Source organism: Dendrobates tinctorius, unplaced genomic scaffold (assembly GCF_039654945.1).
Source record: "Dendrobates tinctorius isolate UK_male_01 unplaced genomic scaffold, ASM3965494v1 ptg000216l, whole genome shotgun sequence".
NCBI lineage: Eukaryota > Metazoa > Chordata > Amphibia > Anura > Dendrobatidae > Dendrobates > Dendrobates tinctorius.
In genome coordinates this window covers 683815-704017 of record NW_027361883.1, presented here as the reverse complement: position 1 = coordinate 704017, position 20203 = coordinate 683815, and the positions used below count along the sequence as shown (strand labels likewise).

The window sequence follows — 20203 nt, the reverse complement described above, 5'->3', positions numbered from 1 at the left end:
ACGGGAAACCACTGGGTAAATCTGACATGGAGAAGGACTTGGGGATCCTAGTTAATGATAAACTTACCTGGAGCAGCCAGTGCCAAGCAGCGACTGCCAAGGCAAACAGGATCATGGAGTGCATTAAAAGAGGTCTGGATACACATGGTGAGAGCATTATACTGCCTCTGTACAAATCTTTGGTTAGACCGCACATGGAGTACTGTGTACAGTTTTGGGCACCGGTGATCAGGAAGGATATAATGGAACTAGAGCGAGTACAAAGAAGGGCAACAAAATTAATAAAGGGGATGGGGGAACTACAATACCCAGAGAGATTAGCAAAATTAGGATTATTTAGTCTAGAAAAAAAGACGACTGAGGGGCGATCTAATAACCATGTATAAGTATATAAGGGGACAATACAAATATCTCTCCGAGGACCTGTTTATACCAAGGAAGGTGACGGTCACAAGGGGGCATTCTCTGCGTCTGGAGGAGAGAAGGTTTTTCCACCAACATAGAAGAGGATTCTTTACTGTTAGGGCAGTGAGAATCTGGAATTCCCTGCCTGAGGAGGTGGTGATGGCGAACTCAGTCGAAGGGTTCAAGAGAGGCCTGGATGTCTTCCTGGTGCGTAACAATATTGTATCTTACAGTTATTAGGTTCTTTAGAAGGACGTAGATCTGGGGATTTATTCTGACAGATTATAGGCTGAACTGGATGTCTTTTCGGCCTTACTAACTACATTATGTTACTGTAGATAATAGAGGATAGATAGAGATATAGACAATAGATAGAGATATAGATAAAATAGTAGATAGTAACAGATAGATGATACAGTGGGGAAAAAAAGTATTTTGTCAGCCACCAATTGTGCAAGTTCTCACACTTATAAAGATGAGAGCCTGTAATTGGCATCATAGGTAGACCACAACTATGAGAGTCACAATGAGAAAACTAATCCAGAAAATCACCTTGTCTGATTTGGGAAGATTTATTTTGCCAATTATGATGGAAAATAAGTATTTGATCATTAACAATATTTTGTTATGTATCCTTTGTTGGCAATGACAGAGGTCAAACATTTTCTGTAAGTCTTCACATGGTTGGCACACTGTTGGTGGTATGTTGGCCCATTCCTCCATGCAGATCTCCTATAGATTAAAAACACGACTGTGAACAAGTCGGTGTTTTTAATCCATTTTTTTCCTTGCTTTTGCATGGTTTGAGAGACCCCACCCCTCTCTTGTGTGACATGCACATAAAGAGCCGTCTTACACCAAGTGTCCATACCAGGAAGCGCCTGTCTTAATCCTGTTCATTTAGACACTGTTCATATGTTCAGGTTTTAAATACATTAGATAGGGACTGCTCCAGTAAGGGTTACCTTGACGAGGTGGAGTGGCTTGGTATACACTTATCGACTAAATACCCTGTATTTGTTGTCATCTTTTTACCAGCACTTGCTGATTGCCATATTTTTTACTGCAGGGCATTTTTGCACATTTGTTATTCTGTGCTTTCTTTTTGTGTTTCAGATCTCCTATAGAGCAGTGATGTTTTGGGTCTGTCGCTGGGCAACACAGATTTTCAAATCTCTCCAAAGGTTTTCTATGGGGTTGAGATCTGGAAACTGGCAAGGCCACTCCAGGACCTTCATATGCGTCTTATGAAGCCACTCCTTTATTGCCCTGGTGGTGTGCTTGGGATCATTTTCACGCTGAAAGACCCATCCACGTTTCATCTTCAATGCCCTTGCTGATGGATGGAGGTTTGCACTCAAAATCTCACGATACATGGCCTCATTCATTCTTTAATGTGGACAGATCAGTCGTCCTGGACCCTGTCAAGGTTCCACCCCTCAGGATGTCTGGGATGCAGTTACCGACAGCTCAGACGTCCAATCTGTGATTATGAGGCGTCGGCCTTCTCAGGTGTTCACTCTCCCAGGTAATTGCATTGTCTATTTAACAGAGCAGCTTCTCCCAGACCACTGCCAGACGTACATTCATCTCGGCAGGTTTGTGCTTCCTGTGTCTTGAGTTCTGTATGCTTGATCTGTTGCCTGACCTTGGACTTTGTTCTGATCATCCGCCTGTTTAACCCATTCAGCTCTGATCCGTTATCTTCCTGGTACTCTGACTTCGCAACCTTACCTGACTACGCTTTTGTCTCTTCCTTCTTTTTATGACATACTCTCCTGCCTTCTGACCTTGGACTCCTTGACCACTCTGACTCACAGCTTGGCCGTGAGAAGTGACTAGTATCACAGTCACTTTGCAGAGAAACAGCCCCAAAGCATGATGTTGCCACCCCCATGCTTCACAGAAGGTATGATTTTCTTTGGATGCAACTCAGCATTCTGTCTTCTCCAAACACGACGAGTTTTGTTTCTACCAAACAGTTCTACTTTGGTTTCATCAGACCATATGATGTTCTCCCAATACTCTTTTGGATAATCCAAATGCTCTCTAGCAAACTTCAGACGGGCCCGAACATGTATTGGCTTAAGCAGGGGACACGTCTGGCACTGCAGGATCTGAGTCCCTGGCGGCGTAGTGTGTTACTGATGGTAGCCTTTGTTATGGTGGTCTCAATTCTTTGCAGATCATTCACTACATCCTTCATTTTGTTCTGGGATTTTTGCTCACCGTCCTTGTTATCATTTTGACCCCACGGGGTGAGATCTTGCGTGGAGCCCCAGATCGAGGGAGATTACTGGTCTTATATGTCTTCCATTTTCTTATCATTGCTCCCACAGTTGATTTCATCACACCAAGCTGCTTGCCTATTGCAGATTTAGTCTTCCCAGCTTGGTGCAGGGCTACAATTTTGTTTCTGGTGTCCTTCGACAGCTCTTTGGTCTTCACCATAGAGGAGTTTGGAGTCTGACTGTTTGAACTTGTTATGAGTATAAAACACACTTGTCCACAACATCAAACAGGTGCCATTACTACAGGTAGTGAGTGGAGGACAGAGGAGCCGCTTAAAGAAAAGGTTACAGGTCTGTGAGAGCCAGAAATCTTGCATGTTTTTAGGTGACCAAATACTTATTTTCCACCATAATTTGAAAAATAAATGTTGCCAAATCAGACAAGGTGATTTTCTGGATTTGTTTTCTCATTTTGACTCTCATAGTTGTGGTCTACCTATGATGTCAATTACAGGCCTCTATCATCTTTTTATGAGGGAGAACTTCCACAATTGGGGGTGCACCTTACGAAGACTGGAAAGCATGTATTTGGAAGTCGCCTTGCTACACTTGTAAGGAGAGCTTTAAACTAGAACAACATGGGAAGGGAAGCAAAAGACCAGAAAAAGCCATACACCTGACAAATGCTATTGAGAACTCTGCTATTAGAAGTGGAAAGGAAGAACAAAGACAAAAGAATCTAATTAATAAAAATATTGGAGAAAGAGAAGCCAATCACAAACTAAAATGTTTCTATACTAATGCACAAAGCATGGGCAACAAACAAGGAGAATTGGAACTACTAACACAGGAAAAGAAATATGATGTCATTGGAATCACTGAAACTTGGTGGGACGATACACATGATTGGAATACAAGACTAGAAGGATACAACTTATTTGCAAGAAACAGACTTGATAAACGAGGAGGAGGTGTCGCACTGTATGTTAGAAACGCGTATATCTGCACAAAGATTGAAGCTTCAGAGACTGGGAGTTCTGTGGAAACTGTTTGGGTAAGAATACAAGGACAGAACAATGGAAAGGACACCATTGTAGGCATTTACTACAGGCCGCCTGTGCAAGCTGAAGATATGGATGAACTCTTTATGCATCAAATGGCCAAGTTCTCCAAAAAATATGACATAGTTGTCATGGGAGATTTCAACTTTCCAGACATTTGTTGGGAATCTCTCTCAGGCCAAACTAACAGGTCAAGGAAATTCTTATCCTCTCTTGCTGACAACTTTATCTTCCAAAAGGTAAGGGAGAAAACAAGGGGAACTGCTACCTTGGATCTAATCCTTATAAACAGGGAGGAAATGGTTGAGGAGGTAAAAGTGGCTGGAACCCTAGGAGGTAGCGACCATGCTATTTTAGAATTTTGGATAAATAGGGGAGGAAGACCTGTGAAGACTCCGTCGTCAAGGTTAGATTTCAGAAAGGCAGATTTTAAGGGATTCAGAAAGAGAATTGGAGGGATCCAATGGCTGGATATCCTTAAAGACAAAAATGTCCAGGAAGGATGGGAAATCTTGAAAAATGAAATTCTCAAAGCACAATTGTTAACAATTCCGAAAAGAGGGAAGAATAGGAAGCATTTAAGGAAACCAGGATGGATGAAGACAGAACTTAAGCACATGCTAAAAAGGAAGAAAAAAAATATTTATAAAATGGAAACAGGGAGGCATATCTAAAGAAGAAAATAATGCTGTCTGCAGAACCTGCAGGGCACAAATCAGATTAACTAAAGCTGACAATGAATTGAGGCTTGCAAGAGATGTCAAAAGCAATAATTAAGGATTGTGGGGATATGTCAAAAGTAAAAGAAAAGTCAAAGATGCTATAGGATTTTTACAGGATGAAAATGATGAAATGGTAAGATAGGATGTTGAGAAGGCCGAACTTTTAAATTCCTATTTTGCATCCGTTTTCTCTCAGAAAGGAAATGTAACATCAACTGTTCTTCACTGTCCTATTAAGGGAATAGAAGAATCCAGGATATCTATAAACAGAAAGATAGTGAGGAAACACTTAGCTAACCTAAATGAATTCAAGTCTCCAGGTCCAGATGAATTACACCCCAGAGTACTGAAGGAGATAGCAGAAGAAATTTTTGAACCCCTCTCCATAATCTTTGAAAAATCTTGGAGAACAGGAGAAGTCCCAGAAGACTGGAGAAGAGCAAATGTTGTTCCTATCTTCAAAGAGGGGAAGAAGGTGGACCCAGGCAACAATAGGCCGGTGAGTCTGACTTCTATACCAGGAAAGATCTTTGAACAAATTATTAAACAACATGTATGTCAGTACCTGGATAAGAATGAAGTGAATAAACAGAGTCAGCATGGGTTTGTAACTAATAAGTCATGTCAGACTAACTTAATTTCCCTCTATGACGGAATCACTGATTGGGTGGATCAAGGAAATGCTGTAGATATAGTATATCTTGACTTCAGCAAAGCATTTGACAAAGTATCTCATACAATCCTTATTGAAAAAATGACTAAGTATGGAATGGACAAGGCAACTGTTAGGTGGATTCATAACTGGCTTAGTGATCGGACCCAAAGAGTGGTCGTAAATGACTGCACATCCAGTTGGAAGAATGTCTCAAGTGTGGTACCACAGGGCTCTGTCCTGGGCCCTGTATTGTTCAACATCTTTATCAACGATTTAGATGAAGGAATTGAGGGTAAACTGATTAAATTTGCTGATGACACAAATATAGGAGGGATAGCTAATACTAGAGAAGAGAGAGGATTCAAAAAGATATAAATAAACTGGAGAAGTGGGCAGCAACTAACAATGGTTTTTAACAGGGAAAAAAGCAAAGTACTACATCTGGGAAATAAAAATGAAAAAAGCATATACAGAATGGGAGGAATAGGGCTAAGCAACAGCACATGTGAAAAAGACTTGGGTATACTAATAGATCACAGACTGAATATGAGTCAACACTGTGATGCAGCAGCAAAAAAGGCAAATGCAATTCTAGGATGTATTAACAAGCATACAGTCTAGATCACGTGAAGTCATTATTTCCCTCTACTCATCTTTGGTCAGACCTCATCTGGAATATTATGTCCAGTTTTGGGCACCACATTTTAAAAAAGACATCAACAAACTGGAGCAAGTTCAGAAAAGAGCGACCAGAATGGTGACCGGTCTGCAAACTCTGTCTTATGAGGAAAGGTTGCAGGATTTGGGAATGTTTAGTTTGCAAAAGAGAAGACTGAGAGGAGACTTAATAGCTGTCTACAAATATCTAAAGGGCTGTCACATTGTAGAAGGATCAACTTTATTCTCATTTGCACAAGGAAAGACTAGAAGCAATGGGATGAAACTGAATGGGAGGAGACACAGATTAGATATTAGAAAAAACTTTTTGACAGTGAGAGTGATCAATGAGTGGAACAGGCAGCCCCGAGAAGTGGTGAGTTCTCCTTTAATGGAAGTCTTCAAACAGAGGCTGGACAGACATATGACTGGGATGATTTAGCGAATCCTGCTTTGAGCAGGGGGTTTGGCCCAGGAGGTCCCTTCCAACTCTACGATTTCATGATTTAATTGGTCACTGACTAAATACCTTTTTTTCCCCATGACAGATAGATAATAGAAAATAGATAGACAGATAATTGTTCTCTCGCACATTAGAATACAGACAACCTAGAAAACCATTTTCATTCATTAGAACATCTTTGCTCTTCGCCGTCTCACATCTGTGATCGTCCTTTTTGTTTTCTCTTTCTACAAAGTCTGAACTTCAGCAGAAGTTTTCCAGAAATCCATTTATAAATGACGGCGATATTAGTATTCTAATAAACCCCGAGGGATGGAGGGAAGGAAGGCTTCAAGAAAAAAAAAAAAACTATAAAAAGAGAGAAGCATATGGCCTCTTCTCCGAGCGGAGGATCTGTCCGCTTTCCAGACATGTCTGCTTTCAGGAAGAACTTCTACTTCACTTTAAGTTGCAATTCCGCTTTTTTCTTATTTGTGCCTCTTATTTCACTCCATTCCCCTTTCTGCACAATGACCACTGTACAGATCACAGAGCATGCCCATAAAAAGCAGTAAGTAATGTCACAGCTCATCCCCTGCCCCTCGCTGCAGAATCACCACTGTACAGAACATGCCCACAAAAGGCAGTAAATGATGCCTCAGCTCACCTCCTGCTCCTCTCAGCACAATGACCACTGCACAGATCACAGAGCATGCCCATAAGAGGCAGTAAGTAATGTCATAGCTCACCTCCTGCCCCTCTCTGCACAATGACCACTGCACAGAGCATGCCCACAAAAGGACGCAAGTGCTACCACAGCTCACCTCCTGCCCCTCTCTGCACAATGACCACTGCACAGATCATGCTCATAATACCCCACAGAAGACAATAAGTGATCCCCAACTAACTGACTTTCTAACGTTCATAAGATTGGGGTAAAACATCTGTAAATGCTGCTTACAGCCCCATATTCATCTACAGAAAACAATGAAACGTTTTTACCAATTTGTCAATATCCAGTTTTAATTAAGGCGAATGTTAAGTGATATAAAGTTCAGTAAAACGAACATCCGTCCCAGTTTTCTTTTTACATTTTTTTATTGTTTAAAAATAGCAAAGGGTAAATAGATCTATAGGGGGCGCCACTGCCAGCGTGCCCGCCTCAGACGGGCAGAGCCGTCACCTACTGGACATGGACGACTTTAGTCTTCAGGACGCGGCAATTTATTTTGGTTTTTGCATCTTTCCAAAAACTAAAACTTTTTTGGGGGTACATAGAATGACATTTCTTCCCCATCACCTGTGAGTGATATTACTGAGAAATGGAAGGAACCGCAGCAACTCAGCCACGAAGTGGAGACCCCGTAATGTTACAGAGCGGGGGGCCGGGTGCTGATGAGCATAGGGCAGAAGAGTCACCACCGCTCTGCTGACCCCATAACTGCAGGGTCCAGACGTTTGGGGAGGACATAAACGGCCGCACAGAGCCTGGACCTCAGCCCCATCCTATAATGGAGACACAAAGACCGGCCCCCACAACATCAGGGTCTGACCCTATAACTGCAGGGTCCAGACATTGGGGAGGACATGAGCGGCAGCACAGAGCCTGGACCTCAGCACCGTCATATAATGGAGACTGAGCCTGGACCCCACATCAGGGTCTGACCCCATAACTGCAGAGTCCAAACGGGGGAGGACATGAGCAGCAGCACAGAGCCTGGACTTCAGCCCCAAATTATAATGGAGACACAAAGACCGGCCCCCACAACATCAGGGTCTGACCCTATAACTGCAGGGTCCAGACATTGGGGGAGGACATGAGCGGCAGCACAGAGCCTGGACCTCAGCACCGTCATATAATGGAGACTGAGCTCGGACCCCAGAACATCAGGGTCTGACCTCATAACTGCAGAGTCCAGACATTGGGGGAGGACATGAGCGGCAGCACAGAGCCTGGACCTGAGCCCCTCCTATAATGGAGATTGAGCCCGGACCCCACATCAGGGTTTGACCCCATAACTGCAGGATCCAGACGTTGGGGGAGGACATGAGCGGCAGCACAGAGCCTGGACCTCAGCCCCAACCTATAATGGAGACACAAAGACCGGCCCCCACAACATCAGGGTCTGACCCTATAACTGCAGGGTCCAGACATTGGGGGAGGACATGAGCGGCAGCACAGAGCCTGGACCTCAGCACCATCATATAATGGAGAATGAGCCCGGACCCCACATCAGGGTCTGACCTCATAACTGCAGAGTCCAGACGTTGAGGGAGGACATGAGCGGCACCACAGAGCCTGGACCTGAGCACCATCCTATAATGGAGATTGAGCCCGGACCCCACATCAGGGTTTGACCCCATAACTGCAGGATCCAGTCGTTGAGGGAGGACATGAGCGGCACCACAGAGCCTGGACCAGAGCCCCATCCTATAATGGAGATTGAGCCCGGACCCCACATCAGGGTCTGACACCATAACTGCAGGGTCCAGACGTTGGGGGAGGACATGAGCGGCAGCACAGAGCTGGACCTGAGCCCCATCCTATAATGGAGACTGAGCCCGGACCCCACATCAGGGTCTGACACCATAACTGCAGGGTCCAGACGTTGGGGGAGGACATGAGCGGCAGCACAGAGCCTGGACCTCAGCACCATCATATAATGGAGACTGAGCCCGGACCCCACATCAGGGTCTCACCCCATAACTGTAGGGTCCAGATGTTGGGGGAGCGGATGCACAGAGCCCGGATCTCAGCCTCATCCTATATTAGAGACTGAGACCGGACTCCAAAACATCCAGGTCTGACCCCACAAAATGCTCAGGAATTCCTCAGACGCCTCCAAAATCTTATTGAAATCTTTCCCGTAAGAGTGGAACTCCATATTAATCTCTATGGATGAGTAATGACAGAGAAGCTCCTGGAGGGGGCACATATTTTTCTCAGTGCAGCGCGTATTCCCATAGACTCGAGAGTGTAGTCGACTCTGGTAGAACAATCTGCTCCGCTGACCCCGACAATCACAATGGCAGCAGATGGATTTCAGCGTAATCACCATAAATGAGACATGAAACCATATTGTACAGAAAAGATCTGACGGAAAGAGATGAGCGGCGATGAGAAGGAAGCTGACGAGGAGAGCAATCCCGCTACATGGCCGGCCGATCCTCGAGAGTCTGCGCCACCAGAAATGACGAGCGACCACAAGATCCGATCTACTGCTCACATCTACACGGAAGATCTCCAGAGAGTGCGGGAGACGATCCTCCAAGAGCTCAGAAAGAGAGCGCCATCAGTGTGCGGTCCCGATCATCCGTCTCATATCGATAGATAATAGATGATAGATAACAGATGATAGATAATAGATAGATAACAGATGATAGAAAGGTAATAGATAGATGACAGATAATAGATGACAGATAATAGATATAGATGATAGATAGATAGATAGATAGATAGATAGATAGATAGATAGATACAGAGAGATGTCTAGATAGACTAGCTTGGCCCGTGCAAAATTTTCGCACATTGGTCGTCGGGGGGGCAGGCAATTTCAGAAAAAGCAAGCTGGTCAAATGTAAATGTATTTTATGAGCTGATGAACACAGACAGGTATTTATATATGTAGATTGGAAATACAATAAATTGGTTTGATAAGTAGAGGCCAAAAAATGTCTTCCGGTTGAGGTGCCACCTGCAGGTCATTGTGTCTTTCTGCAGGTTTAAGAAAATTAATGTTTAAAGGGGTTGTCCGGGCTTTTCACATAATCTCAGTACATATCTGGGCTGCAGAATTATGACAATAAGTAATTTACTTTCTGTCTCTAGCTTGCACGGTTTTCTAGATATTCTGAACAGAACGTCCAAGGGGGGGGTGTTATGGCATTGAAATGAGAACTAGTCGTAACCTCCTACTCTACTCCAAACATGCCCTCTATAGCAAAAACCCCACTCTCCATAGCTACAGGCCCTCCCCGTCCACATGAAGCAGCCATCATCACACAGTATCGAATCCTCCCCCTCCAGCAGCCTCAGTGCAGAAAGCTGCTCCTCCCCCAGGCACACGCTGAACAGTGATCTATGGAAAGTGAAACCAGTGAGGAGGGAAAATCATCCTGTATTCTGGGCCACTCCATGATTACAATACATAACTCATTATCAGTGATTCCTTCCCTCACTGTCCCAGGCTGCTGGCAGCAGTGAGAACAGACTGTGTGATGGCCAGTGATGGGGGTCTGCAGCTTCTAATCTGCACAGGGGATGGCAGTCACTGATGTAATCTGTTGTGTGACAAAGCCTCTGCTGTGTGAATGAGACAGCTCTGTGTCACTGATGTCTTCACACAGCAGAAGATTTGGTGCAGTGTATGTGTGAAGCTCCATCAAACTCCCAGCAAGCTCCAGTGACCAGCACCACCCACTGCCCACTCATTGGCTGGCAGTAAACTGCACCAGCACTCATCTTTATCATCATTCCAGCATTGGAAAGAGCACAGCAGTGACGCTGTATTTGTGAAAGCAGCACAATACATACATACACCCCCCAACACTTCACACTGTTACAGCTGCTGATTGGACAGGTTGCTCCCATCAGTATTTGTGTCATTAGAGACACAGTGCTCACACATACACTGCAACAAATCTGCTGCTGTGTGAAGACATCAGTGACACAGAGCTGTCTCATTCACACAGCAGAGGCTTTGTCACACAACAGATCACATCAGTGACTGCCATCCCCTGTGCAGATTCGAAGCTGCAGACCCCCATTACTGGCCATCACACAGTCAGTTCTCACTGCTGCCTCTGCTCACTGCTGCCAGCAGCCTGGGACAGTGAGGGAAGGAATTACTGATAATGAGTTATGTATTGTAATCATGGAGTGGCCCAGAATACAGGATGATTTTCCCTCCTCACTAGTTTCACTTTCCATAGATAACTGTTCAGTGTGTGTCTGGGGGAGGAGCAGCTGCTCTCTGCACTGAGGCTGCTGGAGGGGGAGGATTCGTTACTGTGTGATGAGGGCTGCTTCATGTGGATGGCAAGGGCCTGTAGCTATGGAGGGTGGGGTTGTTGCTATAGAGGGCATGTTTGGAGTAGAGTAGGAGGTTACGACTAGTTCTCATTTCAATGCCATAACACCCCCCCTTGGACGTTCTGTTCAGAATATCTAGAAAACCGTGCAAACTATTGACAGAAAGTAAATTACTTATTAGCATAATTCTGCAGCCCAGATATGTACTGAGATTATGTGAAAAGCCCGGACAACCCCTTTAAACTGTATTTAGTGATCAAATCTTGGATGTGTGGTTTGTTTGGCTCTTTTCTTGCTGATGGGAGCAAGTTTACCTTTCAAATGGTGTAGTGTTTGTGTGTGTGTGGGGCGAAGTAATCAGCGAAAAACAGTGCATGTTTACAAATGTGTTTGCATATGTGACTCACCTGCAGTGAAGTGTGCAATCCTCCAATGTGCCTGAAATAGGCTGGACAAGCACTTGATCAAACTGGAAAGACCCCAAGGCAAATGACTGGATTTGTTTGTGATGTCTGTAAGCAGCTTTGTGGTAGTGTACTTAGGGGTAGTGTGCTGCCAACTGCAGGTCATTTTTCCTTACTACAGGTTTATGAAAATAATTGATTAAACTGTATTTTGTGATCAAATCGTCGATGTGTGTTTTGTTTGGCTATTTTCTTGCTGAAGGGGGCAAGTTTACCTTTCAAATGGTGTATCATTTGTGTGTGTGGGTGCAGTATGAACGGGGATACAAAGGAATCACCGAAAAACAGTGTTTAGAAATAACAGAATAGATATATAATAGATAATAGATTCATCTACTCTATATCTATAAATGATCTATCATCTATCTACTCTCTTTTATCTATCATCTATTTATCTATAATTTATCATCTATTATCTATCATCCATTATCTATCTATCTATCTATTATCTATCATTTATCTATCTATTATCTAAGTAACATGTAGTCTAACTTTCTTTCAGTCCGTGTGGCCTATTTTCTGTTTTAGTCTTTTGCGGAACCCTGGGTTAGAGTCAGGGTCCGCGTCGTCCTGTAGATGGCCTCCCCTTGTTTTGTCCCTATCCTTCACATTTATCTACAGCAGAGTCTTCTTACTATTATAGAACATATTTCTGCCACCCGCACATTCAGTGGTTAGCATGATGGATCGGTGGGAAGGGATTATCACACGTTTGCCCGTGGCCTGTGGGTGAGTGGCGCAGATTGGGCGCTGTAGAGGAGCGGTGCAGATGGCAGCATCCCAGGGATCATTACTTCTCAGGTGCCGTACCTGAGGAATGAAGAGCCCGGAGGACGATGGTGGATGGGGGGTTGTTACACAGGTAATATCTGCTGTATCCCGATGAGACCATGTCCGGTGACCACATGGCCTTCCGTCAATAATCTGACGTGTACGGAGCTCACTGCCTTTCCTTTCTAGGACACCTTCACTCCGCCCATGAGCTGCCTCTTTGACCAATAATATAAAGCTCCTCCCCTGAGGATCCTGTGCATCGGGGAGCATTCAGTGCCACAGTGAGGAGCCTTCCATGGTTACGGGGCAGACTGAAACATCAAACATGATGTTACAAGAAGGAGCAGGAGCTATATGATGACATAATGACTGTACGGAGGACCTACTGAGCGTTTACAGCAGGTTCTCTTTATGACATGTTAGAGGACAGACACAGAGGACCCCGCTGTACTCTGCTCCCAGCTTCATTGTGGTCAGCCGCCCACAGCTTTATCAATAAAGCCGAGAGCTGCGGCTGCTCCTCCTGGAGAACAACACGATCCCGGGAGATTCCAGCGTAAATCTAAAGACTGTTTACCACAATCCCCCGATGAAATCAGAGCAGCAGCCACCGCCGCGGTGGTGAGATCGGATCATTGGCCTCCTAATAAGGAGGCAAGTTACAACACAAAGCACCGCTAATGGATACGGCTCGCCGGCCCGCTGGGGATGCCCCTCCGACCCATCCGATGGAAATCTTAAAGGAATAGTGCAGCTTCCCCCCCCCAGCTCCTCCAGCTCAAATATTCTCTTCTCTGTGGACGTGTGATAGTTCTTACTGGTGTAAATCACTGGCTCCAGCTTACATGCATCCTCTATAGGAGTGTGAAGGAGTCTGAACGCGATCCTCACTTCTCATCTAAGGCTCATATTGATGTTTTGTTTTCCACCCTTGCTTTACACTGCAGCTCTGCTACATTGTCTGTAATATCTGGGGTATTCAATCGTTCCATATGAAGCTCAGGCTATTATTGTTCTGACGCACCCCATGATACACACATGCAGCCCTGCTTGTGCAGAATCGTCTGTATGTGGAAGCCTCATGAATGCTGTGCACAGCACTGGTTCGTTGCTATGCCCCGGCCCTGCTCCGTTACATTGTCTCGTGCTCCACGTTGGCTTCACAAGTGGCTCGGCGTGCTCCATGTGTTTTATTTCCCAGGCCAGTCCTGCCAGGACTCATATACACATGTTATAATATATATATATATATATATATATATATATATATATTATATATTATATTATATACATACACACACATATGTATATACACATATAATCACTGCTCAAAAAATAAAGGGATCACTTAAACAGCACAATGTAACTCCACTCCACGTCAATCACTTCTGTGAGATCATCATGCCCAGTTATGAAGCAACACTGATTGTGAATCAATTTCTCCTGCTGTTGTGCAAAAGGAACAGAAAACAGGTAGAAATGATCAGCAAATAGCAAGATAACCCCTACAAAGGAGTGGTTCTGAAGAGGGGGGGACCACAGACCATTTCTCTGTTCTCATCCTTTTTGGCTGTTTTGGTCACTTTTGCATTTTGTCATTGCTTTCACCCCTAGAGGTACAGTAGCATGAGGCGGTATCTACAATCCACAGAAGTTGCTCAAGTAGTGCAGCTCATCCAGGATGGCACATCAATGCTAGCTGTGGCAAGAAGGGTAGCTGTGTCTGTCAGAAGTGTCCAAAGCATGGAGAAGATACTAGGAGAATGGCCACTGCAACAGGAGACATGGAGGGGGCTGTAGGAGAGCAACAACCCAGCAGGAACGCTACCTCCTCCTTTGTGCAAGAAGGAATAGGAGGAGCAGTGCCAGAGCCCTGAAAAATGATCTCCGGCAGGCCACTAACATCCATGTAAATCCTACAAAGAACACGGAGATGTAACCCGCAAGTAAAGTAAAAAAGTCACTTTATTGTAACAGACTCTTTAAACAAAATGTACAAAATACAGACAAAAAACAAAATGCTCATGCAGGGCTCATATATGGTAACCGCTACTAACACCCTGTATATAACAGAATGGGTGATATGAAGTAAAGCAAAGAATCTCAAAGAGAGCCATTCATTACATAGTATACAGGCCCTCACTAAGGAGAGCAGCCCCTGAGTGCCGCGTTCACCTGCAGATACACATGGGTATGATTTTGACTCCTTTCATTGTAGTGTTATTATTTTGGATAGATATTTATCTATCTACACTGAATCTTTCTATTTGGAGTGTGTTAGTTCTGTTTTCTCATAGTGAGGGCCTGTATACTATGTAATGAATGGCTCTCTTTGAGATTCTTTGCTTTACTTCATATCACCCATTCTGTTATATACAGGGTGTTAGTAGCGGTTACCATATATGAGCCCTGCATGAGCATTTTGTTTTTTGTCTGTATTTTGTACATTTTGTTTAAAGAGTCTGTTACAATAAAGTGACTTTTTTACTTTACTTGCGGGTTACATCTCCGTGTTCTTTGTAGGATTTATATTGTAGTGGCGGTTCCGTGGTTATTTATATATCCTCAATGAAGGTTTATTTGCCTATATGAGTAATGGGTATGTATCAGTGGTTTATATTTTCACTAACATCCATGTGTCTACTCAAACTGCCAAAAACAGACTCCATGAGGGCGGTATGAGGGCCCGACGTCCACAACTGGGTTTTGTGCTTGCAGACCAACACCTTGCAAGAGATTGGAATTTGTCAGAGAACACCAAGATTGGCAGAATCAACACTGATGCCCTGTGCTCGTCATGGATGAGAGCAGGTTCACACTGAGCACGTGACAGAGTATGGCGACGTTGTAGAGAACGTTCTGCTGCCTGTAACATCCTCCAGCTTGACCGGTTTGGCAGTGGCTCAGTAATGGTGTGGGGAGACATTTCATTGGAGGGTAGCACTGCCCTCCATGTGCTCGCCAGAGGGACCCTGACTGCCCTTAGGTACCGAGATGAGAGCCTCAGACCCATTGTGAGACCATATGCAGGTGCAATGGTAGTAACTTGTCTGTGTACAGTTCCAGGCATCATGACGTCACCTGAACTTCACCTGCTTGTCTGCGGTTTCCAGTAACCTTGCTGCCTGTCAGTGGAGGACTTCACCTGCTTGTCTGCGGTTTCCAGTAACCTTGCTGCCTGTCAGTGGAGGACTTCACCTGCTTGTCTGCGGTTTCCAGTAACCTTGCTGCCTGTCAGTGGAGGAGTTCTCCTGCTTGTTTATGGTTTCCAGGACCCCTTTAATACTTTCATATCCGCTTGTGGCTTCCAGTAACTCCACTGTTTCCCACGTGCTGCACTCTCCTGCTGCACCGATGCCTGTAGGCCGTGGGCTCACCCAGACCCAAACACACAGAAAATAAAACTCAAATTGGCTCATATTAGATCAGGAGTCCAACAATACCCTATGTCCTCCTCCTTACTGTCCTGCGACTGTACAGAAAGGCAAATAGACTTGAGCCCCGCCACTAGACTGAGCCCCACCTCCTCGGCTCAAGAATAAGACTGGGAAATACATTAAGAACTCTTCAGATCAGTCATGTTCCCCATCCTCCTTTTGACTGCCCTGCGTCTGGCTGTACTGTGACTGGCTCCAGCAGCAGCCTCCCCTCTCTTTTCCATCTACAGTATGTCAAAAAGATTAACCCCTACGACTAGACTAAGCCTCAACTCCTCTGCTCAAATAATAAAAATGAAAGATACATTAAGAAACCTTCTCTATGTTTCAGGAGACCAGCCATGTTCCACCCTTATCGTTTTGACTGTCTTGTGTCTGTCTATACTGTAGCTGGCTTCAGCAGGAGCCTCCCCCTCTGTTCAGTTTACAATAGGGAAAAAAAGACTAAGCTCCATCGCCTCAGCTCATATTGCAATTAAAACCAGGATATGAAGACATAGCTGTGTATCGCATAAGATCAGCCATGTTCCCCTTTTCACTGTCCTGTGTGACTGTACATTGCTGCAGCAGGAGCCTCTCCCCCCTGCTCAGTCTACAAAAAAAGGCAAAAAGACTAAGCACAACCATTAGGCTAAGCTTCACCTCCTCTACCTCATATACTGATTAAAACTAAAAAATACATAAAGCAATCTAATCTGTCTGTCCCAGAAGCTACTCACTGACCTTTGTCTGGTTGCACAGTAACTGGCTGCAGCAGGACCCTCTCCCCTTTCCTCAGTCAACAGAAAGACAAAAAACTAAGCACAATACTCGACTAAGCTTCACCTCCTCTGATCATATGATGATGAAAACTAATACATACATACAGCAATCCTCTGTCTGTCTGTCCCTGGAGCTCCTGGCTGTCTTGTGTCTGGCTGACCAATAACTAGCTGCAGCACCAAGCCAAAACACTACTAAGCCCTACACCATAACTGAGAAGACATGGCTTCTGTTGACCACCAATCAATGATGGAACTGATGAGCAGGAGATTAGCCTTGTGTCCTCTGCTTAATTTCGACAAGTCTGACTTCAGGGACAAGCAGAAAATGCTGGCAACCGGCGGTGGAGGGATTACCAAACGTTTACGGCTTTTGTTCTTTATAATGTAAAAATATGGGGATGTATAAAGGTTATCTAAAAGATGAATTGTGGTAGAATCCCCTAATAACAAAAATAAGTCTACGACACCCCACCAGAAGATGGACATATGTGGAGATCCCCTTTAACAACGGCTGGACTTGATTGTCCACGGAGGAGGTCCTGGATTAGAAGGAAATCAACACAGCACAGAATGCAGTAGATCGGATTTTAGTATACAATTGTGCTCAAAAGTTTACATACCCCGGCAGAATTTTTGCTTTCTTGGCCTTTTCTCAGAGAATAAGAATGATGGCACCAAAACTTTTTCTCCACTCATGGTTAGTGGTTGGGTGAAGCCATTTATTGTCAGACTACTGTGTTTTCTCTTTTTAAATCATAATTACAACCCAAAACATCCAAATGATCCTGATCAAAAGTTTACATACCCCATTTCTTAATACCGTGTATTGCCCCCTCTAACATCAATGACAGCTTGAAGTCTTTTGTGGTAGTTGTAGATGAGGTTCTTTATTTTCTCAGATGGTAAAGCTGCCCACTCTTCTTGGCAAAAAAACTCCAGTTCCTGTAAATTCCTGGGCTGTCTAACATGAACTGTGCGCTTGAGATCTCCCCAGAGTGGCTCAATGATATTGAGATCAGGAGACTGAGATGGCCACTCCAGAAACTTCACTTTGTTCTGCTGTAGCCAATGACAGGTCCACTTGGCCTTGTGTTTTGGATCGTTGTCATGTCCAAGTACGTCCAATGCGCAGCTTCCAGGCTGATGATTGCAAATTTGCCTCCAGTATATGCTGATAATGTGTTGCATTCATCTTTGCTTCACATTTGACCAAGTTTCCTGTGCCTCTGCAGGTCACACATCCCCAAAACATCAGCGATCCGCCTCCATGCTTTACAGTAGGAATGGTGTTCCTTTCACCATAGGCCTCGTTGATCTCTCTCCAAATGTAACATTTATGGTTGTTGCCAAAAAGTTCAATTTTGGTCTCATCACTCCAAATTAGCTTGTTCCAGAAGTTTTGAGGCATGTCTCTGTGCTGTTTTGCATATTGTAGGCGAGATACTTTGTAGCATTTGCGCAGTAATGGCTTTCTTCTGGAGACTCCACCAATCAGCCCATTTTTATTCAAGTGCCTCCTTATTGTGCATCTTGAAACAACCACACCGCTTATTTTCAGAGTGTCCAGTATTTCAGCTAATGTTATGTGTGGATATTTCTTTCTATCCCGAACAATTTTCCTGGCAGCTGTGGACAAAATTTTTGTTGGTCTACTTGACCTTGGTTTTGTTTTTACAGAGCCCCTGATTCTCCATTTGTTAATCACAGTTTGAACGCTGCTCACTGGTATTATCAATTCCTTGGATATCTTTTTGTATCCCTTTCCTGTTTTATACAGTTCAACAACCTTTTCCCGTAGATCCGTTGACAATTCTTTTGCTTTCCCCATGACTCACAATCCAGACATGTCGGCGGCTGGATGAAAGATGCAAGAATCTGTCTGGATCCCAGAAACTCAACTTTTATGCACACACTGTTTACAAGCAAACAGGTCACAGGCGAGGAAGTTACCTTTAGGAGCCATTTAAATCCATTTGTGTCTACTTCTGTTATCAGGCCAAAATGACCAGGGTTTGTGAACTGTTGATCAGGGTCATTTGGATGTTTTGGGTTGTCATTATGATTTAAAAAGAGAAAACACAGTAGTCTGACAATAAATGGCTTCACCCAACCACACCCAACAGAGGGAGGACACTACACCCCCGGACATGTGGAACATCAGCGGTGCTCGCCAGGCTCACATAACCCGTACATTGCCAGTCTCCAAGGTCAGCGGGTACAGACTTACCGACAGCTGGAAATGGCACAAACCGCTGGATGAAGAGTCTGGTAGAAGGAGAAAACTTGTTTGCCCTCTGGACCAGAGAATTAAGGCCGACCTGGAAAGAGAAGACGCAGAAGATCAGCGGCCATGCTTGAGACTTTGGGGAAAAAAGCCGCTCTTAAAGGGGTTGTCCGGTCCCCAGACATAGATGACTTATCCTTAAGACCCGTATAGAAAGAACACCGTGAGCACAACTCAAGATGGTGCTAAGGTTAGGTTCCCAAACCGTTAAAGCAACAAATATGAACCTAGCACTCAACTTAAAGGTATTTGTAAGGCGGTTTATTGTAGTACACGAAAAAAGACGTTTCGGTCAATGTGACCTTCTTCAGTTACGTGTGGTATATAGATTGTGTAGAGCTTATAGGCATCTGTCAGAAAGGACGATGGTGCTTTAGGCATTGAGGAGAATGATCTCTCTAAGGTAATGAGCTTGTCAGTATATAGGAGAGGGGCAAACGTGCCTCCAGATGCCGGTGGACACCGCATCTGGAGGCACGTTTGCCCCTCTCCTATATACTGACAAGCTCATTACCTTAGAGAGATCATTCTCCTCAATGCCTAAAGCACCATCGTCCTTTCTGACAGATGCCTATAAGCTCTACACAATCTATATACCACACGTAACTGAAGAAGGTCACATTGACCGAAACGTCTTTTTTCGTGTACTACAATAAACCGCCTTACAAATACCTTTAAGTTGAGTGCTAGGTTCAAACTTGTTATCCTTAAGACCAGCTGTTCTACGCTCCGGCAGAGTTACAATGTGTCCATGTGGCCACCACCGGCGCTTATAACAGCTGATCAGTGGGTGCTGGGTGTCGGACCTCCCAGACCGGATACCGATGGCCTATCCCGAGGAGATCTAGTGACAGGACAACCACTCTTAAAATTTTTTAAAAAAATGTCAAAAAATAAAACTTTTATGAAAAAATACAATTTGGCCACTGTTTTTTTTTTAATCCACCGCACTACAGAAATCATGTTCCCCCATCAGTAATGTGACTGCGAAACATACGGTCTAGACATCAGTATGTGGCAGAGCTGAGGTCAGTGCGGGAGCCCCTGGAAATCCATTGGCACCTTACGAGTCAGTGAGGGGCTTAAAGGGGCTTTACACTTTAACCAACAGCTCACATCAACACTGCAGCCAGTCGCTGTATGACTGCAGCGATGGCGCAAGATGCGACCACTGCAGCCAAAGCTCTGAGACTGGAGCAGCATTTGATAGCGGATGTTGGACCTGGGGAGGCCGCTCTGTTTGTTATGTTGCGCATATAAAAACATTTGGGATAC

The 20203-nt window shown here is 44.5% G+C and overlaps 1 protein-coding gene across 4 annotated transcripts in view; it reads right to left on the bottom strand.

Annotated features, from left to right (window-relative positions):
- The window catches only part of SFXN5 (sideroflexin 5), a 260274-nt gene that overhangs the window by 128462 nt on the left and 111609 nt on the right, over positions 1–20203 (bottom strand). For all 4 annotated transcript variants that reach the window (XR_012222340.1, XR_012222341.1, XM_073555065.1 and 1 more), the window contains exon 10: positions 18872–18962. Coding sequence is in view for 2 of the 4 variants with exons in the window: in XM_073555065.1 (XP_073411166.1) it covers positions 18872–18962 (91 nt within the window). In the remaining 2 variants the exon portion in view is untranslated. The remainder of the gene's footprint in view (positions 1–18871; positions 18963–20203) is intronic.